At 43.3% G+C, this 26,995-nt stretch overlaps 1 protein-coding gene across 3 annotated transcripts in view; it reads left to right on the plus strand.

Annotated features, from left to right (window-relative positions):
• TOX2 (TOX high mobility group box family member 2) overlaps positions 1-26,995 on the plus strand; it is a 150,912-nt gene that overhangs the window by 41,424 nt on the left and 82,493 nt on the right. For 2 of the 3 annotated variants that reach the window (XM_069751941.1, XM_069751944.1), the window contains exon 2: positions 9,564-9,629. The exons of the other annotated variant lie outside the window; for it this stretch is intronic. In XM_069751941.1, the coding sequence (XP_069608042.1) occupies positions 9,564-9,629 (66 nt within the window). The remainder of the gene's footprint in view (positions 1-9,563; positions 9,630-26,995) is intronic. 3 annotated transcript variants of the gene reach the window in all.

The raw sequence follows: 26,995 nt of genomic DNA on the forward strand, positions 1-26,995 counted from the left end.
GCTTAGGGGTGTGTTTGGATCAGAGCTTCAGTTTTAATTAGGGGGTTTCCACTGTTTAGGCACATCAGGGGCTCTCCAAACGCGACATGGTGTCCGATCTCAATTCCAGCCAATTCTGTGTTGAAAAAGTAAAACAGTACTCCTTCCCTTCCGAGCTCTCCCGTGTTTTGAAACGGGGTTACCCCAACATATACTCAGGACTCATTGGACAACAACTTTTGGGGTCAAATTTCTCCTGTCATTCTTGGGAAAATACAAAACTGGGGGCTAAAAAATAATTTTTTATTTTCACGGCTCTGCTGTAGTGAAACACTTGGGGGTTCAACATTCTCACAACACATCTAGATAAGTTCCTTGGGGGGTCTAGTTTCCAATATGGGGTCACTTGTGGGAGGTTTCTACTGTTTAGTTACATGAGGGGCTGTGCAAATGCAACGTGATGCCTGCAGACCAATCCATCTAAGTCTGCATTCCAAATGGCACTCCTTCCCTTCCAAGCTCTGCCATGCGCCCAAACGGTGGTTCCCCCCACATATGGGGTATCAGCGTACTCAGGACAAATTGGACAACAACTTTTGGGGTCCAATTTCAACTGTTACCCTTGGAAAAATACAAAACTGGGGCTAAAAAATAATTTTTGTGGAAAAAAAATAATTTTTATTTTCACGGCTCTGCATTATAAACTGTAGTGAAACACAGTTTCACAGGGGGTCTACTTTCCAAAATGGTGTCACTTTTGGGGGTTTCAATGTTTATGCACATCAGTGGCTCTCCAAGCACAACATGGCGTCCCATCTCAATTCCAGTCAATTTTGCATTGAAAAGTCAAATGGCGCTCCTTCCCTTCCGAGCTCTGACATGCGCCCAAACAGTGGTTTACCCCCACATACGGGGTATCAGCGTACTCAGGACAAATTGTACAACAACTTTTGGGGTCCAATTTCTTCTCTTACCCTTGGGAAAATAAAAAATTGGGGGCGAAAATATCATTTTTGTGAAAGAATATGATTTTTTATTTTTAAGGCTCTGCATTATAAACTTCTGTGAAGCACTTGGTGGGTCAAAGTGCTCACCACACATCTAGAAAAGTTTCTTAGGGGGTCTACTTTCCAAAATGGTGTCACTTATGGGGGGTTTCAATGTTTAGGCACATCAGTGGCTCTCCAAACGCAACATTGAAAAGTCAAATGGCGCTCCTTTCCTTTCCGAGCTCTCCCATACACCCAAACAGTGGTTTACCCCCCCATATGGGGTATCAGCGTACTCAGGACAAAAACTTTTGGGGTCCATTTTCTCCTGTTACCCTTGGTAAAATAAAACAAATTGGAGCTGAAGTAAATTTTTTGTGAAAAAAAAGTTAAATGTTCATTTTTATTTATTTATTTATTTATTGTATCATTTTTATTTAAACATTCCAAAAATTCCTGTGAGACACCTGAAGGGTTAATAAACTTCTTGAATGTGGTTTTGAGCACCTTGAGGGGTGCAGTTTTTAGAATGGTGTCACACTTGGTTATTTTCTATCATATAGACCCCTCAAATTGACTTCAAATGAGATGTGGTCCCTAAAAAAAATGGTGTTGTAAAAATGAGAAATTGCTGGTCAACTTTTATAACTCCCTAACAAAAATAAATGTTGGTTCCAAAGTTGTGCTGATGTAAAGTAGACGTGTGGGAAATGTTACTTATTACGTATTTTGTGTGACATATCTCTGTCATTTAATTGCATAAAAATTCAAAGTTGGAAACTGCGAAATTTTTAAAATTTTTGCCAAATTTCCATTTTTTCACAAATAAACGCAGGTAATATCATAGAAATGTTACCATTGTCATGAAGTACAATATGTCACGAGAAAACAATGTCAGAATCACCGGGATCCGTTGAAGCGTTCCAGAGTTATAACCTCATAAAGGGACAGTGGTCAGAATTGTAAAAATTGTCCCGGTCATTAACGTGCAAACCACCCTTGGGGGTAAAGGGGTTAAGAGTAGCAGTAATTCACCACAACTCTTTGAGTGCGATTTATGAGTCAGATGTCGATCAACAAAATTCTAGAGCCATTTTTGAAAATGGCCATGACATTACCTTTGCGTCAGTCACTCAGCACAGTATCAGTCACTGGAGAGTCTCTAAAAATTATGTCCAGGGGCTCCGTAATATCTCAGCTGAGTTCTTTAGAAACTTTAGGATGCAGCCCATTTCATTTAGCTTAGCTACATAAGCTTAGCTACATTTAACCAGCCGACCATATTATTTGATGTATGAAGAGTAGTGATAGGGGAGTATGCTTGTTACTCGAGATTTCCAAGCATGCTCGGGTGTTCTCCGAGAACACCGTGCTTGGAGATTTAGTTTGTGTCACTGCAGCTGCATGATTTGCTGCTGCTAGACAGCCTGAATACATGTGGGGATTGCCTGTTTGTTAGGAAATCCCCACATGTATTCAGGCTGTCTAGCAGCTGCAAATCACGCAGCTGCAGAGACAAAAACATAATATACGAGCACACCCAAACTACTCGGAGATCACCTGAGCATGCTTGGAAATCTCGAGTAACGAGCATACTCGCTCATCAATAATTAAGAGCACTGGGATCAACTACATCAGCCTACATAAGATTATTCTTTCTTTCTATCTATAGGAATGCACAGCTCCCCTGTCTCCTGGCCCCCCTGCTTGACAAGGGTTGGTGCATACATTGATAGTTCAGACCAGCAGCATGGTTGAGCCAGTGGAGAGTAACTGTGTGCCCTTCAGTTGTCATGACTAGGGTAGCTTTACCTCTGTGGCAGTGGAAGACCAAAGGGGCACTGGCCAGATCTGCAGCCAATTTCAGTGCAGTGCTTACAAACTCTATAGCAAAGCGTTTGCTAGCATTTATTCCTTACCTAGGCAACTGGCTACCTTTCATACACTGCAGAGGTGGCTGGTAACCTGGATAATGAAGAGTAAACTATGAAATAAAAAATGCCTTCACTCTTGAGAACGGAGAGGATTTTTAATAAGAGGTGAATGGCAAAGTTGCTTGTTGCTGGTTTTGACAAGCACTTAGCAATTTTACTCATTTAGGATCAAGACAAAACCCCTTTAAGATACACCACACTGGGCCAAAATTTTGTTGCAAAAATTTGTCTATAGTAAACCAACCAAGAGATTGTGTAAAGATAGGCACAAGTTAGGAAGGCGACATTAAATTTATCACCCACACATGAGTCTCTGTAATAAAGTTATCACATCTAAGCGTTCTAATTTTGACACTATCAGTAAATTTGCCTTTTTAGTCTGCTAAAACCACAGTAGAATATTACCACTATCTTCAATATCACCGTTGACCTAACATTGTACATACAGCCCCTTCATGTGCCATATCCAAACAGACAAATCAGGCCGATCAATACTGAGCCCACCTTCCCTTCCATTACTACGTTCTCCTCACGTGTCTGTAAATTGAAATTAGTTTTTGCCTGTTCTATTTAATGAGGCTGAGCAATTACAGAGAACAGCTTCCAAACGAGAATGTTTGTGGAAAACAACATGTGCATAATTAGTCCTTAATGAGCCATTGTGTGTGTGGTATTTTTTTCCCTGTTAAACGTGCAATTAAATTTATAATGGTTTAAAAGATGTAAAATAGCGTGAAAAGGGAGCAAGTGGATGGAGTCTGTACTGTTAACCCACTCCATGCCAGATTTTTCAAAATCATATTTTCTTTATTATGTTTACACTGACTGATAAAAAAAAAAAATCTACATTTCAGTATGAGCTTGTCAGACGAATTAGCCACTCTCATAATACGCATCAAGAAATATAAATTACATTCCATGAACAATAGCATCAATTAAATTCACAAAATCATAAAATCGTGTTGAAATTTGTATCCTCTTTTTTATAATTGTGCAAAAAACAAACCGCAAAAATAAAAAATTGACCGAAATCTCTAGTCCGAAAACACAAATTGGTTAAAGATTGATCTCCCTCCAGTCTTCCGGTCAAGATAGAGTTAGGGCAAATGGGCAATTGTCAATAGGCTGCTACTTAAAACACACAGATCCAGTCAGTCCTAGAAATGTTGGTCAAGAAAGGCTTGTATTTATTAATTCCAACATGCTAACCCTTTGTCCAAAACAAATTATAAAAAATTTGAATTCTGATTATTTCACATTTTTTTGTCAAATTAAACTTTGAATTTCACTTTGAATTTATTCACTCATCTCTAAAATGAAGGTGCTTCCACTTATTGCACTTATTGTCTTTTGGGTATATAATAGTTCATACTACTGACCATAAAAAAATATATTTTCCAAATAGCAGAAAATCTTATAAAAATGGTGATTTTAACTGTTGTCCTAGTAAATCTGTAATACTTATTGCCAGAGGTCGAGGGTGATGTCGACATTTGCCCCAATGTCACCAACAATTTGTGGAGCATCTGTTCAAGAGAAAATATGTGATATACAATGAGATTATAGCAGTACTGCTAGAAAAACCGCCTAATGAAATTGTCAGCCTTTACATTTAATACAAAATAGGCCTGAGGATGGAGGTCCAAAATCCTTTCTCTGCCACATAAGACACCAGGAACATAAATGGCACAAGGTAGGTGGGGGCCTCTTGCAAACATAAACATGACAAATTTGCCCTGAAACAACTGAGAAAAATTCTATGGCCAATTGTAAAGCCCAATGGCGCACATTTATTTTAGTAACCAATAAATTGAGTCAGTGTGTGTGCCGTATTTATGAGCTTAGACGCCATTTTGTGCATATCATCCTTGTGCGCTTATTTGGTAATATGGAATTTTTCATTTGTAAATTTGCATAAAACTTTTTTCCCCAGAAATATGCAAGGTCATATGTAAATTGTGGTTTTCACCGTGAATGTGCACATCACAAATATATCTCATTTTTAGTTACAAACTTTTTATCAAGATGTGACTGTAGCCAATTAATTACTTTTCTTCTACAAATGTAGGGGAGTTGTGGATTTATATAAATGTGGAAGATTGTGTAAATAGATTATTGGGCCAATTAAGAAGTTTTCCATTAATCCAGTACTGTATATGGAAATTCTGATTATTCTTGGGTTACACACTAAAAATATTAAAGTATTGTATAACCATAGGTCCTGCCTTGACTTGAATATGTAGATACAGGCTTTGATCTGGATCATTGCTCCGGGTTAATAAAAGCTTAGCTGTTGCTGAAAGTTGGAGCCCTAAACAAGCTATTATTTGAAGGCTTAAAACAGGGGTCAGAAACTTATGGCTCGCGAGCCAGATGTGACTCTTTTGATGGCTGCATCTGACTCTCAGACAAATCTTTAACAAAAAAATGAAGGAAACCGATGATTTCCAAAACGTTTGGTCCTTATGGCGCCTCGTACCTGTGGCAGTCACGTGGGCTACACGTGACCACTGACGTCACGCAGGTCCTGCAATCTTCGGTCACCATCCTACCACAGGACTTGACCGCAGCATCTGAACATCCACGCCTGTCTGGTAGAGCCACAAGGAGCGCCTGTCACTGGCCAGGACAGCGCTCCTTTCCTTGCCTCATCTACTCCACAGCAATACCTACAAACGGCATCTCCCCACCGCTTCCGCACTGGTATGCAGCCTCAAATCTGCCAAAAGATAAAGTAAACGCTACTGTCTACTATAGCATTCTGGCTAATATCAACACAGGCTCTCTCAGCCTCATCGGTTGAAACACTTGTGTACTCCTTTGACTTATTGACAATTTTTCAGTGGAGCCACCTACGGACTGACCAAGAGTCTCTTAGCACTCATACCTAAACATATTGTATGACTCTCATGGAATTACATTTTAAAATATGTGGCGTTTATGGCTCTCTCAGTCAAAAAGGTTCCCAACCCCTGGCTTCAAAGAATGTTATCTACAAATAGATGCCACTTAGGCTGGTTTCACACTAGTGTATGGGAGGGCTGTGGATGGCAGCGCACATGGACGCTAAGACTCCTAAAAAGGTCAAACAGACCTGTTGTGATCAGTAAATATGCCATTAAATCTCATCAACATCCTACTTCTACCATATAAAAGCGTTCCTAGCTAATTTGTAAACTAGAAATAGTAGACTTTTGTAGCAACGAGAGATTTGTGCTCACTAAGCCATGTTCAGTAATACAAGCACCTGTTGCTTGGAGGGTGGTCTTATAATTGTCAGGATTATAAGCCTAGATATTAATGTCCCTCATCTAGAACTCCCAAAGACTATTAATGTTACTTTCAGCCTGTAATTCTTGTAATAAAATTGATTAAAGTCACAGGCTTGGCTTCTCCAGTTTGTGATTTAAGGAATCTGAGGAATTTCTTCTGAAGTAATAGCTTGATACAAAGTATTCCCTTCTATAATAATTTGCTTCATTTGCCCATTTCACGAGGATGTTAATAATGGATTCTATTCAATACTGGCCAAGTGTAATATCTAACCTTGGGTTGGACAAGAAACCATTTATCTACTCCCTTTCTACCATACTACATATGTCACTCCCGAAAATATATTTCACTGATTACAATGACTGATTGATCATTCTTATCCCCCTTATGATTTTAGTTTTCTATATGTTTAAATTTGTGTCCTTATATCTAGTTGTATAAATGTGTTTACTGTGTTAACTTTTGAAATAACATGTTGGCACAGAGTACATTGGAACTAATAGCTGTCAATAACTGAAAGGTTCAAAGACTCATTGAGAACTCTACTAAAAAAATGCATTCTACTCTATCCCTAGTCTTATTTAAAAAATACTTTTAATCGAGTGATAGCACAAGATCACCATATTATAGAGCCTTAGTGCTCTATGTGTTGCTGTTCCATATAGGCTTTGTATTGCCATATAGTTAACAACTACTGACATTTTGGAATCAAAGAAAATGTGATGTCCACATGCCGGGACACCATGGAGTACCTCCCAAAAGCATTGATTGATCCTACATAGACAAAGGAGTACTTACTCACAATAAAAAATATTAGATAAAGACTGAGGCTGTGCATAAATATATAGTGAAAAAATATTTATTGATACAAAAACCTCATATAAAAGATATAAATACAAAATACAAGTCAAGGCAAAGTTGAAAAAAACACGACGTAAGACATTGAAGGGGAAAGAGCCAGGCTGCACAGGTGCCACTGACCCCAGTAATGATTAAGTAAGGTACTAGCAAAATACTTAGCACAGGCAAAGTTGATGCATAACCCCTATAGGGCATATGAGGAAAGTTCCTATACTGGCCTTTATAAGTAAATCTGTGAGGTCACTTAGCCATGCTCCTAATTGTAAGGGAATAAAGTGCTGCTAATAGTGCCAAAGCTAGTGCTTACCCATATATAGAAGAGCGGGGGACAGGGCACAATCTGTGCATGTCAAACAGAAGCCCCGACGCGCGTTTCGCGTAGTATTGCTTCCTCGGGGGGCTGTGTATTGCCATATGTATAAGGTCTGGCATAAAAGATATAAAGTCAATCTTAAAGAAAAAAAGCTGACAGCACCACCGCTCAAAGGAAACAACATGCGCCTGCTCACCTGGGATGGGAGTCTTGACCGCCGGATCCGAGGTGCTCTAGCCACAAAACAAGTCCAAGTCCAAACGAAGAAGAAAGAAGGAGAGGCGGCACTCTAGCCACAAAACAAGTAATGGACCGGTGAGTGCCGCCTCTCCTTCTTTCTTCTTCGTTTGGACTCTGGCATAAAAGAACATACATGGCTAGCCTACTTCTTAGTGCAGGTCTTGCTATAACCAGCAGTGTTTTTCGACAGTGCTTAGGCAAAAAAATGGCAAAGTGCCTGAAACTGTGCAATTATCTGGCAACAACCACTAAAGTGTTGCAGCTCTCTACACTAGAATTAAAAGTAAGTCACGGAAAAAAACTTCAATCCCCCAAAAAATCACAGAAAAAAGCAACAATACTTTCCAGTGCCCGGTCACTATATTAACGTACTGCAGTATGGAGTAGGCCCTCATGATAAAGGCGAAGGCAGCCCATGTGCAAAATACTGATAAAACAACCACTCACACACCGATCCTCCATGGCTGGGCGGTTGTCTAGTATTATAAATGCACATGGATAAGACTTGTATAGGGCATCAGTCACAAAGATACATGTAATCGCACCATGGCAGCTTACAGCCTATCAGTGTCGCCCACACTATTAGATCTAGCGAGATGCCTAGCACTGTAGAAGTACACCCCACAAGGACAAACAACCTATTTCTTCCCACCAACATTACAGGTACTGGCTGCATCCTGCAGAAAATAAAAATATAAAAATATACATGAGGTATTAGTTAATATTTTTGCCAAAATATTCAATCTCACAACTCGTGTCAAGCAGTTGCTTTTTTTCATGAGCATTTTTGGATTTGTCATTTTCAATAGGTACCAAGCTTACGGTAGGTCCCCATGAAACCTTGACAAAATGTATGCTTGTCATAGAATCCCAAGGTGCTCCGTGTTGCAACGGTAATATGGACTCTAGGGTTCGCTCACACTTACGTATAAAAAAAATTGGTCCCAATCTCATCCAGAAGAGTGGGAGATTTTTTTCTCACTAGTCATCCATGTTGTGTCTGTGTGCTGTCCATATGGAATCAGTTTTTTTACTCAGCAGCTATTAATATTTTACAAGACCATTTACAGTTTCCCATCTTACAGATTTGCAATGTATCCGTAAAAATCGGATGCCATACTGATGGCCTGTATAACATCTCATTTTTTTTTTTACACCCATCAGATTTCAGAGTGAAATCGCAGCACAACACTGGCCTGAGTGCAATACCATTTTTCTTGTGTTGTCCTCATCCGATTTATACACAAGTGTGAGCGAACCCTAAATGTGAGTGCGACAGAAAATAATGACCTCATACATATGGAGCTGCAGTTTTGACCTTGTTCACATCACGTTTATGGCCTCTACTTGATGTATACCCAAGGAAAAACTCATGACATATACGTCCAAGAGACGCCACATAGGGCATTCTTCACCCAAAAGGCTCTCATGTTGAGAAATCATTTACCGCGTAGTATACAGTTTTTCCTGGATACCATACTTTATTGATGTTCTACCATAATCTGCAAAATGGATCATTATCACTGATTAATGTGTATGCCCAGAGCTTTTTCAGCCGCATAGGCTAAAATAATGAAGGTGAATGACGTGATGTGAACTCTGCCTAAACTTCTAAAGGTGCCAATTCCGTCTCTGTACAAAACTGAACCATAACATGGCCACATACATGATATCTGACGCATTGGCACATCTCCTTCTCACATGATGGAAATCTTAGGCAACCTTTTGAGAACTTAAGCAGTGGCCAAATTAGTTTTCACCCATCTTTCCTACAAACATATGAATAATGCTTGAAGAAAAACTTTCCAAAAGCTTCACCTTATTTTTTTTTACATTTGAGGTCAAACAATAGGCAAATTCCTAGGTCACGTTTTCTCCACACCTATGTTACTGAGAACACCTAAATCTTAGCTTCTGACATTTTTGTCCTTGTACATGAGAAAAAGGTTTTTAATTCATATTTTTGTCTTGTAGTTTGATGGGGAGAACATGTATATGAGTATGAATGAAAGTAACCAGGACTTCCTTTCAACAAATCAGGTAGGTTCCGCTCTGCTTCCCTTCTCACACTTGTGGTATAGTGGTTATAGATAATGGTAGATGTCAAGATCCTCCTGGCTTCTTATGTTAATGGGAAAGATGGGTGAACCTGCTCAAAAATGACAAGTTTTTTTCATTTATTTTATTCCTGCTGCTCCCCAGTAAATGTTGTTTTTTGTTTTTTTAAATTCCGCCATATGATTCTGGAGTTATGGACCTTTTTATTTAGTGCTAATTTCCTGGGGGCGTGTCTTCCGGCTGCTCTGTGACACGCCCCTTTGGAGAGACCATAAAATGTAGCACTAAATAAAAACACCCATATCCCTGGATCCTTATGGCAGATTTGGAAAAAAAAAAAAAAAACAACATAGTCAGGGGAGCAACGAGAATAAAATAAGAGCAAAAATTGGCACTTTTGACTTTTTTGACTAGTCCCCTTTTAAACGTTTTTTTCCAGGCTGAAAAAAAACTGTGCAGTCATTTTATGTGCCTTACCCTGGTCACGTTTCGAATAGAGTTTCGGCCGCTTCTCTTAATGTTCTATGAGAGAAGCGGTTAAGAATCTAAACAGACCATTATTACGAATATGGAAATTGAATACATACAGCCATATTGCCACCCAGTCACACTACAAGTACAGGAGAATTGTGACAGTACGTGCAATGCACCCTTTCACGATTCAGCAGTCTGCAGTCATATAGAGTAACTGCAGACTATTGGCTTCAACCTGGCAAATCCCCCTAATGATGCAGCCAATTATCAGTTTCACATTTTCATTTTTTCCTCCCATTCTGCCAAGAGCCCTTTTACCTTTTAGTCAAAATAGCCATACGAGGGCTTGTTTTTTGCAATAGGAGTTGTATTTTTGCCTGACATCATTCACTTTACCATATAATTTACTAGAAAATAGGAAAAAAAATCCAAATGAGGAAATAAATGGTTTTCAAAAATGTTTTTTTTTCCTTATTTTTAGCATTTTTTTACAACATTCATTGGGCTTTGAAATTGACCCTCCAACATACGATTATTCAGTTATTTATAGATTTTTTTTATTTATATGGTGAAAAAAAATTTGGGACTTTGGAAAAAAAAAATGGGTCTGTGTCACCATTTTCCAAGACTCATAATTTGTTTTTATTTTTCCATTACTGGAACTATGTGAGGGTTAGTTTTTTTTGTGTAGCGAGCTGTAGTTTTTAATGCTACAATTTAGGGGTACATACGACAATTTTATAGCTTTTTGCTACATTTTTAGGGACCCCAGAAATAGTATTTTTGTTGTTTCTACTTTTTTTCTTTCCTTTACGATAATTACCATATGGGTTAAATCATTTTATATCTTTCATAGCTTGGCCTTTTACAGACACACCAATACCAAATATATTTTTATTAATTTCCTTATTTTTAACTGACATACCGTAATTGGATTTTTTTTTTTTACTTTCCACTTTATTTTGTTATCATACGTGAATTGAACCCACAATTGCTAATTGTTATGCTTAATACTGCATTACTTCAGCATTTAATACAAATCGTGGAACCCCGTAAAAGTCAGTCATTGGTTAACAGTGGCATTAAAGGGGTATATAACATATGCGATGTGTGGAGCAGGGTCAGCTCCTGAGCCTGCTTTATACACTTTAACCTGCTCCATGATGAATATATACGTTATGGAGCATTAAGGGGTTATTAACAGAGCTGTGCTGCAATGCCTAAGTTAACCTTTGGACAGGTGTGGCGCTGTTTTGTAATGCGGTACAAACTCCTACAGTAACATTGGTGCTATATGAGGTCCAGGGGAAACATTAAAAAGTACAGCCTGGATTTTCCTAAATAATAGCATTGGAGAATGTAGTTAATAAGTAATGACCTATGGGTGGAGGGAACACAGAGGGATATAATCTTTTTACAGTCTAGGTAACCTAACCTGGGGAAATGACCTACGAGAGCTGCCATCTTAGTAAACAATTAGTGGTGTCTCCAGCTAGAAACCTGAAGCTCCTTGCACCATCACCATTACTATCGCTGTGTTGATTATGTAACACATCATTTATTGCATTATTACAATGAGAACCATAAAATACGGTTAGTGTCACTTTAAACCTTCCATCACCCTCCTAAAACCTGCTGAATTGCTGGGACAGCCTTGTTATTCCCTTCCAGATAAGTCACGGAGACAGCTCCCCCTCTCTCAGTGCACATTATGGCAGCTTTTAGGGCTGTCCGTGCCTGAAGGTGAAACACAAATTATATAATTTTACCTATTTAAATGAAATCATGGTGCCTGCAACGCAGAGTGAGATTTTCCGTTCCAAGCAGACGCCGGCGGTAATGAGAGATGACATGCAGTCATTGAGCAGTGACCTATTGACCCCCTTACAGAGCGAAGTGGGGGGGACACAGGGGGATATAATTTGTGTGACTGGGATTGTATACGGAAGCCTGCTATTGTTTGGGCCGCACAAAGAAGGGCCTTTTCTGAAGAGTTAAAGGATGAATGGAGTGTGCAAATAATTGTGTCACTCTGGGCTCGCAGCCATTGGAGGATTCCTGATGACAAAGCTTTAATGGTTTCATACAGTGTTCCCATTAAGGACCAAAGGTGCGGCCATCGTTCTATGGAGTTAAATGCCTATTTACTCTTAACTAACATGAACTTCATTAGTAATGGCCACTTCTGTATTTCTGACATTAACAGCACTTTGTACAGAGCAATTTCTCCTACAAGAAGTGGCTGAAAACAGCTTTTGTTGTGTTTCTCTGTAGGCCCCGTCTTACCTCCTATTCTGCGTATTCTCACTGCATTGATGACTGTGGTGTTTTGTGTGTTACCATAGACTTTACTGTAGTGTGTCTTCAACTGGTTTGTTACTATACACGCCGCACCTTGTTGGGTTCCATTGTCCCGCACCACTTTCTCGCCCATACAAGCCACTACTTTTGTTCTTGTCTGTTCCATACCCCAGTCCATATAAAACTAGTCTTTTCTAATTCCGCCATTACTATTTAGTCATAGTCAGATTGACAATGCTGCGACAGTGATTAAATACCAATGCACCCCAAAGCAGTCAGCTAGTGCCCAAATAGTAAGTCTGTGTCCCCCAATTCATCACAAAGAAATATTGCTATAGTTATAATCTTATTGCTTTTTAAAAGTACTTTATCAGTCCTTATCCGACTTTGACTCTACCAGCCTTACCCTCAATACATTCTCATGACGTCTTGAATATTTAGATTGCTAATTTAGTTGCTCTTTCATTTTGCTATTTTACTCCCCGACATTGTGTATATCAAGAGGGTCTAATATGTGATTCAAGAATTTATAATTGAAATCCCATATAGTAGTAGCTTAAGGGAAGATATTTTTATTTATTGTGTAAAATGGGTCTTCAGGTGTAAGAAGAAAAGTTTGCAGTCACTCTGACTCGAGACAATATGTGACGAGCACACTTTCACGTTTCTCCTGTATTCCTTGTACAGGTGGACAGTTACATGACTAAGTGTATGCAATTTGCATACTTGCACGTGCAACTAGACTCTCCATCACTTCTCAATGTTCTAGAGGAGGAGAGTCAACTCACATACGTGCACTCACATAATCGCCCACATGCAGGTTATCATCAACTACCTACCATGCTCGGCGACGATTTCTGCTGGCATACAGTGATCACACCTCGTTTCTTCAGACGATTCAGCAGCTTCTCTTCCGCTCTGCTGTGTTGACAGGGCATGGCTTATAATGTCATGCTGATTGACAGCTGGATCCTTGCTGTATAACTGCAGGAAGCTGGCTTTCAATCAGCATGACGTTGGCAGTTAGGATTTGCTGCGGATCATCAGTGGATTGTTCCGTGCAGAAACGCTGCAGATCCGCACTGTGATTTACAGTACAATGTAAATCAATGGGTTAAAAAAAAAGTTGAGCACATGGTGTGGAAAAATCAGTGCGGAATTGCTGCGAATTTAAAAGAAGTGCATGTCACTTCTTTTGTGCGGATCTGCAGCGTTTCTGCACCCCTCCATGATAGAAATCCGCAGTGGCAAAATCTGCAGAAAATCCGCACAAAATCTGCATAAAAACCGAGGCAAATCCGCAGCTGCGGATTCTGCCAGGAGATGCGGATTCTGTGCAGAAAATTCTGCACCACATTTCCTTTGTGTGCACATAGCCTAAGGGTACCGTCACACTATAACATTTTGATCGCTACGACGGTACGATTCGTGACGTTCCAGCGATATCGTTACGATATCGCTGTGTCTGACACGCTGCAGCGATCAGGGATCCTGCTGAGAATCGTACGTCGTAGCAGATCGTTTAGAACTTTCTTTCATCGCTGGATCTCCCGCTGTCATCGCTAGATCGGTGTGTGTGACACCGATCTAGCGATCTAGCGATGCGATCCAGCGATGCGTTCGCTTGTAACCAGGGTAAACATCGGGTAACTAAGCGCAGGACCGCGCTTAGTTACCCGATGTTTACCCTGGTTACAAGCGTTAAACTAAAAAAAAACAAACAGCACATACTTACATTCTGGTGTCCGTCAGGTCCCTTGCCGTCTGCTTCCAGCACTGTGACTGCCGGCCGTAAAGTGAAAGCAGAGCACAGCGGCTGTGCTTTCACTTTCACTTTACGGCCGGCAGTCACAGTGCGGGAAGCAGAGACTGCAAGGGACCTGACGGACACCAGAATGTAAGTATGTGCTGTTTTTTTTTTTTTAGTTTTACGCTTGTAACCAGGGTAAACATTGGGTAACTAAGCGCGGTCCTGCGCTTAGTTACCCGATGTTTACCCTGGTTACCCAGGGACCTCGGCATCGTTGGTCGCTGGAGAGCTGTCTGTGTGACAGCTCCCCAGCGACCACACTACGATTTACCTACGATCACGGCCAGGTCATATCGCTGGTCGTGATCGTAGGTAAATCGTATAGTGTGACGGTACCCTAACACTCTGTCAATAGAGCAGCCTGTAAGAAGAAGAGCTGCTCCTTTGATGTGGAGCAGCTGAATTGCCAGCAGGAGTAGTAGAAAAGCAAGTGGTTGCTTCTGTTAGCACCTACCTGCCTATTAGTTTTTAGACCCATAGTAAAACAAAGGTCCTGGACAACCCGTTTAATGATATGACCAACCAAGAGCCTTGTACAAAATATGAGCCCAGTAGGAAAAGAGTCTTATTCCCATATACATAAAGTAGTAGCTTTATACTGCCTATTAGACATAATATATTTCATAGGTTAACAGTACTGCTGAATTGTTAGAGAGATACCAAGACCTGGCCACATCTGCATAGTGACAAAGATTATGGATTAGGTCTGACCTCTGTAGCCCTCAACACCGAGGGCTAAAACAATACACATTGTATTAAAACGAGGCATATGGAGTTAAAACAAGGTGCATAAGGTTCTGTATGGGCGGTGAAAGGGGTTAGTGCATTAATAACGCCATGCTCCTCACATGATATAAGGAACCTCATGTACCTAAGAATAGCAACCCTAAGATGACTGGTCCAAAGTACAAGGTGATTATGTGACTTACTTAGAAGCTAAATGGCTACTAATGTAAGGAATTTACTAAAGTAAAAGGCCTGCCCAGTTCATCAATAAAATGAAAAAATGTTCTGCATAAAAAAATAACTATTTGGCTGCTTGGGAAAACTAATGGAACATCTGCGCTATCAGCAGGGGATGAAGAGGTGAGTACCGAGTAGTGAGTATTTTAATGTTATTTTTTGAACATTTGCAACTCTTTCATGTTCCTCACATCATGTGCCTCACATTAGTAACCCACATTAGTTTCAAAATTAGTAGACACATGACCTTAACATTAGCAATCCCATGGGGTGGGAGGCTAAATTACTTTTAAAATTCAGAGAGCCAGTAAAGTGCATGAGAGATAAGATGAGGTCCCTCCACTTAAACCATTGTAGCATTCGTTGCCGGGGACAGTTAACCATTCCTACCAGGAGAGTACTGTACCTCTCTCTGTCTCCACCTCAATCTTCTCCCTTTTTCCACTGCAACATAGGGAGACTATGACATTGGCTTCAAAAAAGGTTCTGCAAGGCCAAAATGTCACTTTTGATATTTAACATTAAGTCTTAATAAAGGATAAGTCTAAATCTATATCCATTCTGCATTGACTTGGAAACTGTTTTATCTCTGAGATTACCTGATGTGCTAAGAAACAGAACTCGCAATCTACAGACCGATCGCTCCCCTTACACCCCCCACAACTTGCCCAAAGCGGAGCGCGAGACTAGCTTATAGACACAATGCTGCCGTGTTTACAACAGACAAATCTGCTTCCTTCCAACAATTCTCAAAGAGTTTGAATCTCAGGAAATGTCGCTTTCTCTTGATGAACAATAACGGAACATTTATTAGAAGACCAAAATACACTGTGGGTTTAACTGCAGAAATATTAAGGAGTGGGGGCCTGGGTGCTAGAAAGTTAATTCCTGCTGCAAGCTTTACTTCTTGAGGAGTTAGACTTTGACTTGAGACTTCGATAGCCTTTGTGAATCGTAATTCTGCAAATGTGGGGGGGGGGGGGGGGGTACGTGACTGTTATCCACTAAGTCTACATTGGTTAATAATTGGTTAATATGATTAGGGTACGGAGTACCATTGACCAGTATAATAATCTTTTCCCATTGCCTTGTGTGTGGCCTCATTTGTTGATTGAAGTAGCTATATCCAAAGTATCAGTGATCACCACATCTGAAAATATCTCAGTATGCGGGCACCATCTAGTGGTCACCAATACATAACGATAGGCCATGGAGAGGAGAATGAGAACAAAACAGAAGATTTAGCAGATACGGTAACATGAAATATTATGTTTGGGGGTTTTCTGTCTGAATAAAGGTCAGAGTAATTTTTTTTAGCAAATACTCTTTTCCGATATCTCCTTTTATTTGATTTTATGAGCTAGTCTGATGGAGAAGGCTTTGATTGTTAAATTCTAAATCTTTCTTTCCGACATAAGCCTTCAATATGTTAAGCTTGGCCAGACAAAAGTGGACAGGGTCATCCCAACATATTTTATCTTCTGAAAGACAAATTCAGAGCCACCCTACCACACAGATCTTTTACGAAAAATACAAAATACATTTGAAGATCCCACATGTGAGACCGTTTAATACACTCTGGGGTATAGCTATAGGGGTATAGAGGTAACAGTCACACACAGTCCTGGGGGGACACATACGAAGACACCACTATTATAAATGACTCTTGTTAGGTTGGGGTGGGTAGGGAAGGGTTTACAGATTTTGATATAACTTCTGGATATAGCCTTCAGACTCCATTAAACATGAAGTCAGAATGTAGAACTTGGCTATGAAAGTTCTATATAGGTTTGAGATATTAATGGTGGCCTACAGATGTCCTATAGTATTGGGGCAGATTAGCAATAGCAATTATTTCTGTATTGTACTAAAAATCCAAGAGTCAATAAACCACAGACCATCAATGACCATAAACAAAACAAAGCGTACAAATATATAGCAATAAAGATTTGAGTGGATGATAATGGTATTCTAATATTTGTCACTAGATTTTACATTATGAAACCTATCTCTTAGGGTACCGTCACACTATACGATTTACCTACGATCACGACCAGCGATATGACCTGGCCGTGATCGTAGGTAAATCGTAGTGTGGTCGCTGGAGAGCTGTCACACAGACAGCTCTCCAGGGACCAACGATGCCGAGGTCCCTGGGTAACCAGGGTAAACATCGGGTAACTAAGCGCAGGACCGCGATTAGTAACCCGATGTTTACCCTGGTTACAAGCATAAAACTAAAAAAAACAAACAGCACATACTTACATTCTGGTGTCTGTCAGGTCCCTTGCCGTCTGTTTCCCGCACTCACTGACTGCCGGCCGTAAAGTGAAAGTGAAAGCACAGCCGCTGTGCTCTGCTTTCACTTTACGGCCGGCAGTCACAGTGCGGGAAGCAGACGGCAAGGGACCTGACGGACACCAGAATGTAAGTATGTAGTGTTTGTTTTTTTTAGTTTTACGCTTGTAACCAGGGTAAACATCGGGTTACTAAGCGCGGCCCTGCGCTTAGTAACCCGATGTTTACCCTGGTTACAAGCGAACGCATCGCTGGATCGCATCGCTAGATCGCTAGATCGGTGTCACACACACCGATCTAGCGATGACAGCGGGAGATCCAGCGATGAAAGAAAGTTCTAAACGATCTGCTACGACGTACGATTCTCAGCAGGATCCCTGATCGCTGCTGCGTGTCAGACACAGCGATATCGTAACGATATCGCTGGAACGTCACGAATCGTACCGTCGTAGCGATCGAAATGGTATAGTGTGACGGTACCCTAAGACCTGACAAAGTGGGTGTACTTACTTTGAAAATCAATAGTTACCCATACAAGTGTCACATGGGTCACAAAACGGCAATAGTGCTGAGTTTTATGAGTAAGGAGCCTTGCTAGCCTGTCTATGTACTTTTAGTAGAATAAAAAAGCTCAAGTAGTGTCCTCCCTTTTCTTGGACTTTATATTATTTTTTCTGCATGGAATTATTTTCTATTTGTAATGCATCCATACAGAGCATCTTCTGTTGTACTGGACCCGTTACATCAGCTGGGCATGTTGGAGGATTTAGTACCGACTTCAAATTATATATATATATATATATATATATATATATATATATATATATATATATATATATATATACAGTACAGACCAAAAGTTTGGACACACCTTCTCATTTAAAGATTTTTCTGTATTTTCATGACTATGAAAATTGTACATTCACACTGAAGGCATCAAAACTATGAATTAGCACATGTGGAATTATATACTTAACACAAAAGTGTGAAACAACTGAAATTATGTCTTATATTCTAGGTTCTTTAAAGTAGCCACCTTTTGCTTTGATGACTGCTTTGCCCACTCTTGGTATTCTCTTGATGAGCTTCAAGAGGTAGTCACCGGGAATAGTCTTCCAACAATCTTGAAGGAGTTCCCAGAGATGCTTAGCACTTGTTGGCCCTTTTGCCTTCACTCTGTGTTCCAGCTCATCCCAAACCATCTCGATTGGGTTCAGGTCTGGTGACTGTGACTGTGGAGGCCAGGTCAACTGGCGTAGCACCCCATCACTCTCCTTCTTGGTCAAATAGCCCTTACACAGTGTTAGGACTGGCGGAACGCACCAAGAAAGGTGATATAGATGCGTTCGCAGTCCGGGGTCCACCGTGCAGGTGAAAACCTGCTGCTAGTAAATACAGACTATATGGCGGTACACTAAAGTATATACACGTGGGTTCAACCTCACCCAGCTTGAAGGGAGCAATCCTGCTGCGTCACAGGATCGCGGCACCGCACCTAAAGCGCGAGCGAGTAGTCAGCGTACTTAACCCCAACTGGGATTGAAGTCCGATTAGACCCTCGCTGGCACTACACCACAACTGGGTGTGTAAGGAAACTAAGAATAAATATATAAATGCACAGGAGTGCGAGCAATGCCGCACTGACGGCCCCACCAACCACACTGGCTTGGGTATGGAAAGCGCAAGGCAAGCGCACGGCGCCGTACAGGCGGACACAGCAAGAGGACGCTGCAATGTGTGTTTCGTGCTGTTGGATAAGTCGGGCGCTAGATTAGCAAACATACACCTTCCGCGAACAGACATTCAATAGGGAGGGTTATTTAAAGAGCGACTTTCACTCACAACACACACACATATTTACAAGACAATACTAGCGCATGGCCGTGCGGTCATGCGCAGTTTATATAGTTGCAGCACAGGAAGTGGCTACAGCACTTTTGCCCTTCCAAGACCTGCCAAGAGGACCAATGGAATGTGCTGCAGAGCCTGAGCACATGACCCTCGATCTCCAACGGGAGATCTTACCCTGGGCATGCTCAGTACGTGCAGACAAGGACTTAGTCCCAGAGAAGTCCGCTCGCTGCTGACCAGCACTGACTTTAATGGCAGAGACTGGAGAAGCAGCAGCAACTCTTCGCACAGAGTCAGACTGAGCGAGACGCTGGGATCGACGTCCCTGCTGAGCAGACTCCACTGCGGCTGGAGGAGAATGGGAGACCGCAGCGGAGACGGATCGAGATTCCCCCTGTGCAGCAGAGGAAACTCGACTCCTAACATTACCCCCCCCTCCTAGGGCCCCCCCCTCCTTGGGCCTCGCTACGTTCGAAGGCAGCAATGAGCTGCGGAGCCTGAATGTGCTCAACAGGCTCCCAGGATCTGTCCTCGGGACCATAACCCTTCCAGTCTACCAAATAAAATTTTTTACCACGCACCACCTTGCACCCCAAAATAGCGTTCACCTCATAATCGTCCGTAGACGAACCCGATGTCCCAGCAGATGACTCGGAAAACCGGGACATATACACGGGTTTCAAGAGGGACACATGAAAGGTGTCGGTGATACCCAGGCGTGGCGGAAGGGCCAAACGATAGACCACAGGATTAACCTGCTCGAGGACCTTGAATGGGCCCAAGTAGCGAGGAGCAAATTTAGTGGACTCAACTCGCAGCCTGATGTTACGGGCGGAGAGCCACACCAAGTCGCCAGGAGCAAAGGTCGGAGCGGGGCGCCGATGAGCATCGGCGGAGGACCTCATTCTCTCCTTAGAGGCCCGAATGGCATCCTGAGTGCGGTCCCAAATATCCCGTGCCTCCACAGCCCAGTCTGCCACCCTGGAGTCGGCGGAAGACACGGGCATAGGCACAGGTACCCGTGGATGCTGACCATAGTTGAGGAGGAATGGGGTTTGTCCAGTGGAGTCGGCTACGGCGTTGTTCAGTGCAAACTCTGCCCATGATAGCAAGGATGCCCAGTCATCCTGCCTGGCTGAAACAAAATGTCGCAGGTATGTGACCAAGGTCTGGTTGGCCCTCTCTACCAACCCATTCGTCTCGGGATGATAAGCGGAAGAGAGATTCAACTCAATACTGAGAAGACGACAGAGCTCTCTCCAGAACCGAGACGCAAACTGGGGACCCCGGTCACTGACAATTTTGTCTGGCATACCATGCAGGCGGAAGATATGTCTAATGAACAACGCTGCCAAGGCCCGTGCAGAAGGTAACCGCGGCAGCGGCACCAAATGCACCATTTTTGAGAAATGATCGGTGATGACCCAAATGATGGTACAGCCGCGAGACTTGGGCAAACCCACAACAAAGTCCATCCCGACCATCTCCCAGGGCCTATCTGCCACCGGCAAGGGATAGAGCAAACCAGCTGGCCTTTGACGCGGAGATTTATTTTTGGCGCAGGAGACACACGCCAGAACATAATTCCTGACATCCCGGACCATATGCGGCCACCAGTACGTCCTCGCCAGTAGCTCAGATGTCCTCTTTGTCCCAAAGTGTCCACCCACCCTGGACGAATGAGCCCAAGAGAGAACCTCCGGTCGCAAATTAATGGGCACAAAAGTCTTGCCCGGAGGCACAGACTCTAGTGAAACCGGCGCCACGGTTCTCAGGCTCTCGGAAGGGACAATAAGCCGAGGCTCCTCTTCCTCCTCCTCAGTTGACATAAGGGAGCGAGAGAGAGCGTCAGCACGGATATTCTTCTCCCCGGCGAGATAATGAAGGGAAAAGTGGAACCGGGAGAAGAACAGGGACCATCTGGCCTGGCGAGAATTTAGCCGCTGGGCTGTCTGCAAATAGACCAAATTTTTGTGGTCCGTGTAAACTTGGAAGGGAAACCGCACACCTTCCAGAAGGTGTCTCCACTCCGAAAAGGCCAACTTCATTGCTAGCAACTCCCTGTCCCCGATGGAGTAGTTCCTCTCCGCTGGCGTGAAGGTCTTGGAGAAGAAGAAGCATGGATGCTTCCGACCTTGAGCATCCTTTTGGTAGAGGACTGCTCCAGCACCAACGGACGAGGCATCCACCTCCAGTAGGAATGGCTTATCCACATCGGGACGATGTAAGATGGGAGCGCTAGCAAAGTGGGACTTAATAGAAGTGAAGGCCTTGGAGACCTCTTCCGACCACAATTTGGGATTCGCTCCCTTCTTGGTGAGGGCTACCAAGGGAGCTACCAGAGTTGAGAAGTGGGGAATGAACTGGCGGTAATAGTTTATGAACCCCATAAAGCGCTGCACCGCTTTAAGAGAATGGGGCTCTTGCCAGTCCATCACCGCCTGTAGTTTGGCAGGATCCATAGCCAATCCCTGGGCGGAGATGATATAGCCCAGGAAAGGTAAGGACTCCTGCTCAAACACACACTTCTCCAACTTTGCATAAAGAGAGTTTGCCCGTAGGAGGTCGAAGACTCTGCCAACATCTCTCCGGTGGGAGTCAATATCTGGAGAAAAGATGAGAATATCATCCAGATAGACTACAACCGAGGTGGAAAGCATATCCCGGAAGATGTCGTTGACAAAGTCTTGGAAAACGGCAGGTGCATTACAGAGCCCGAAGGGCATCACCAGATACTCATAGTGCCCATCTCTGGTGTTAAATGCCGTTTTCCACTCGTCCCCCTCACGGATGCGAATCAGGTTATAAGCACCCCGCAGATCTAATTTAGTAAACACTCTAGCTCCCCGAAGCCTATCGAAAAGCTCAGATATCAACGGCAAAGGGTACTTGTTCTTAACTGTGATAGCATTAAGACCCCTGTAGTCTATGCATGGACGTAGTTCTCCATTCTTCTTCTGCACAAAAAAGAACCCTGCCCCAGCAGGTGACACTGACTTCCTGATGAACCCTCTTGCCAGATTCTCTTGTATGTACTGAGACATTGCCTCCGTTTCCGGGAGAGATAATGGATAGACTCGACCCCGGGGAGGCTCAGCACCAGGCAAGAGATCAATAGGACAGTCATAGGGGCGATGGGGCGGAAGAGTCTCCGCTGCCTTTTTGGAGAATACGTCTGCATAAGACCAATATTGCTTGGGGAGAGAGGAGAGATCTGCGGGTACCTCTGTAGTAGTAACCTGAACGCACTCTCGATGACACCTGTTCCCACAAGATTCACCCCATCCCAGAATTCTGCCTGAGGACCACTCGATGTGAGGAGAGTGGTACCGTAACCAAGGTATCCCCAAGAGAACCTCATCAATTCCCTCAGGAATGACGAGTAGAGATATAATCTCCTGATGAGATGGTGACATGGACAGAGTAAAAGGGATAGTTTGATGTGTAATCTGTGTGGGCAGTGTCGACCCATTCACCACTCGTACCGTTACTGGTTGAGATAGCATGACCAGAGGAATTGCGTGACGTTGGGCGAAGGCTGAAGACATAAAATTGCCCTCCGCCCCAGAATCCACGCAGAGTTCCACCGAGTGAGAGGATGAGCCCAATGTTATTGTCCCCTTAAAGGACAATTTGGAGGCAAACGTTGCCGTGTCTAGTGCACCTCCACCAACTACCACTAGACGCTGACGTTTCCTCGACCGCTGGAGACATCTGGAGGCAAGATGTCCAGACTGTTGGCAAAGATGACAAATCTGGAGTGCACGAGCGGTCCGGGACTTAGATCCTGCTCGAGACTCTACCACAGGCTCATGGGGCTCAGGAGCCTGGTCTGGAGATTCCAAAGGTTTGGCGAAGGTGGGAGCCAGCCGAAACCTCTGCCTACACTGGGCTCGCTCTAACCTCCGCTCGTGAAAATGGAGATCAATACGAGTGGATAGAGTAATTAATTCCTCCAGTGTGGCGGGAATCTCCCTAGTGGCCAGGGCGTCCTTAACGTGGTCAGCCAGCCCCCTCCAAAATATAGGAATGAGGGCTTTATCCGACCACTCCAGCTCAGATGCTAAGGTGCGGAAGTGGACGGCAAAATGACTGACCAAGGACGAGCCCTGAGTCAATGCCAACAATTGGAGCGCCGTATCATGGGTGACACGAGGTCCTAAAAAGACCTGTTTCAGAGTGCTCAGAAACAACGGAGCACTCTGCACCACATGATCGCTACGCTCCCATAGCGGCGTAGCCCACTGCAACGCTCTGTCCGACAGAAGAGACACTATAAATCCCACCTTAACCCGCTCTGTAGGGAAACGAGAGGCCAGAAGCTCGAGATGGATAGAGCACTGACTCACGAAACCCCTACAAGACTTACTGTCACCAGAGAATTTCTCTGGAAGCGGGAGGCGAGTTAGAGTCGGGACAGGAGCGGCAGTGGACAAGGTGGCTGCAGCAACACTAGCAGCCTGAACAGCGACAGCAGTGACATCCACAGCTGAAGTTGAACGCTCAAGAGCCGCCAACCTTCCCTCCAGCTGCTGGATGTACCGCTGTGAACGCTGATCGTCCATCATTTACTAGCCAGACCCTGGCGCTAGTATTCTGTTAGGACTGGCGGAACGCACCAAGAAAGGTGATATAGATGCGTTCGCAGTCCGGGGTCCACCGTGCAGGTGAAAACCTGCTGCTAGTAAATACAGACTATATGGCGGTACACTAAAGTATATACACGTGGGTTCAACCTCACCCAGCGTGAAGGGAGCAATCCTGCTGCGTCACAGGATCGCGGCACCGCACCTAAAGCGCGAGCGAGTAGTCAGCGTACTTAACCCCAACTGGGATTGAAGTCCGATTAGACCCTCGCTGGCACTACACCACAACTGGGTGTGTAAGGAAACTAAGAATAAATATATAAATGCACAGGAGTGCGAGCAATGCCGCACTGACGGACGCCACCAACCACACTGGCTTGGGTATGGAAAGCGCAAGGCAAGCGCACGGCGCCGTACAGGCGGACACAGCAAGAGGACGCTGCAATGTGTGTTTCGTGCTGTTGGATAAGTCGGGCGCTAGATTAGCAAACATACACCTTCCGCGAACAGACATTCAATAGGGAGGGTTATTTAAAGAGCGACTTTCACTCACAACACACACACATATTTACAAGACAATACTAGCGCATGGCCGTGCGGTCATGCGCAGTTTATATAGTTGCAGCACAGGAAGTGGCTACAGCACTTTTGCCCTTCCAAGACCTGCCAAGAGGACCAATGGAATGTGCTGCAGAGCCTGAGCACATGACCCTCGATCTCCAACGGGAGATCTTACCCTGGGCATGCTCAGTACGTGCAGACAAGGACTTAGTCCCAGAGAAGTCCGCTCGCTGCTGACCAGCACTGACTTTAATGGCAGAGACTGGAGAAGCAGCAGCAACTCTTCGCACAGAGTCAGACTGAGCGAGACGCTGGGATCGACGTCCCTGCTGAGCAGACTCCACTGCGGCTGGAGGAGAATGGGAGACCGCAGCGGAGACGGATCGAGATTCCCCCTGTGCAGCAGAGGAAACTCGACTCCTAACACACAGGAGGTGTGTTTGGGGTTATTGTCCTGTTGAAAAATAAATGATGGTCAACTAAACGCAAACCGGATGGAAAAGCATGCCGCTGCAAGATGCTGTGGTAGCCATGCTGGTTCAGTATGCCTTCAATTTTGAGTAAATCCCCAACAGTGTCACCAGCGAAGCACCCCCACACATGCTTCATGGTGGGAACCAGGCATGTAGAGTCCATCCGTTCACCTTTTCTGCATTGCACAAAGACATTGTGGTTGGAACCAAAGATCTTAAATTTGGACTCATCGGACCAAAGCACAGATTTCCACTGGTCTAATGCCCATTCCTTGTGTTCTTTAGCCCAAACAAGTCTCTTCTGCTTGTTGCCTGTCCTTATCAGTAGTTTCCTAGCAGCTATTTTATCCCAAAGGCCTGCTGCACAAAGTATCCTCTTAACAGTTGTTGTAGAGATGTGTCTGCTGCTAGAACTCTGTGTGGCATTAACCTGGTCTCTAATCTGAGCTGCTGTTAACCTGTGATTTCTGAGGCTGGTGACTCGGATAAACTTATCCTCAGAAGCAGAGGTGACTCTTGGTCTTCCTTTCCTGGGGCGGTCCTCATGTGAGCCAGTTTCTTTGTAGTGCTTGATGGTTTTTGCCACTGCACTTAGAGAATGCCAAGAGTGTGCAAAGCAGTCATCAAAGCAAAAGGCGGCTACTTTGAAAAACCTAGAATATAAGACATAATTTCAGTTGTTTCACACTTTTTTGTTAAGTATATAATTCCATGTGTTAATTCATAGTTTTGATGCCTTCAGTGTGAATGTACAATTTTCATAGTCATGACCTCCACTTACAACAATACATTTGTAAAAATAGAGATCACGTGACACGATTTATATTCAGAAAATAGCAAGTAGGTGATTGTTGTCATGGCAACCCGCGAGCAACCACAACATTTTTTTTCAACAATAGTTTCTATTCATGGACTGGGTAATCAGAGCTCAATTTTATAGCGCAAATAAGGCCTATAAACTGAGGACCAATAATAACAATAAAAGTTAAGGGTACAGAAAAAAGACAAATAGAACCCATGGGAATTACCAGCAAATTAATAAATAGTACTCTTGAAAAGGACATCAAGATGCTTCAAGGTTTCCAGTATTATTTTTTGTCTGTTAGTTATTCAAAATCTAAAATTAGTAGACTAATATATATTCTGTGACACATACGTAGGAATATTGTGTAAAGGGTCTAAAGGTCTCATTGAACAAACAGAGCATTACCCTGAACAACTTATTGTACTGTAAAATAAAAACATATCTCCCAGTGAGATCAGCACCTCTTAGACACCAACAGATGAAAAAAGGGAAGAGGGAAGTGGTACTGGCTCTGCTGAGCCCATCAGTAATAAAAATACTGTCTTTATAAAACGTCCTTCTGTCCGATGCCGGGATAGGTGGCGCCTGCGCAGTGTGGCGCCAGAGTCAGCGCGTGCACATAGCATCGGAGTAAGCGCATGACCCACTACGACACCATTTTATTGAACACACTGTGTATGCAAATTCGCAGACACAGTGTATTCAACAAAATGGCGCTGGATATTACGGGATGCGCACACATTGACTAAAGACCTAGTTAGAAGCAAGCAAAGTCAAGATTAGGATAAACAAACAGGAAAAATCACAAGTGCACAGGGAATATTTCAAGGACAATAACTGGCAACTACTAGCATTTTGTTAAGAGTTCAAGTAGGGTAGGCTGCTGCCCCATAGGTTATACAAGGGATTTGATTCCTCAAACTTGGCTGCCACACACATCCATTTTGCCAGACAGGGTGGCATCACTGTTCCCAACAACAGTATCCCTGCCTGGACAGTGTCTGCACCTTTCATTGATATAAGCCGTGATGACGCTCCACCCCCAGCGCCACCCGCAGGATGAATATGGCACTACCTGGTGACAAAGGTAGACGTTGTTGGAGCAAGTCCAAGTCAGGATGTAACGATGACATGATAAACTTTGGGAATCCATTGTTTTGAATTGATACCCCAGAACAGAAACCACTGTTAAAAGCATTCTCCGAGAACAGCTGATTGGCGGAGGT

The sequence above is a fragment of the Ranitomeya imitator genome, chromosome 2 (genome assembly GCF_032444005.1).
Source record: "Ranitomeya imitator isolate aRanImi1 chromosome 2, aRanImi1.pri, whole genome shotgun sequence".
Taxonomy (NCBI): domain Eukaryota; kingdom Metazoa; phylum Chordata; class Amphibia; order Anura; family Dendrobatidae; genus Ranitomeya; species Ranitomeya imitator.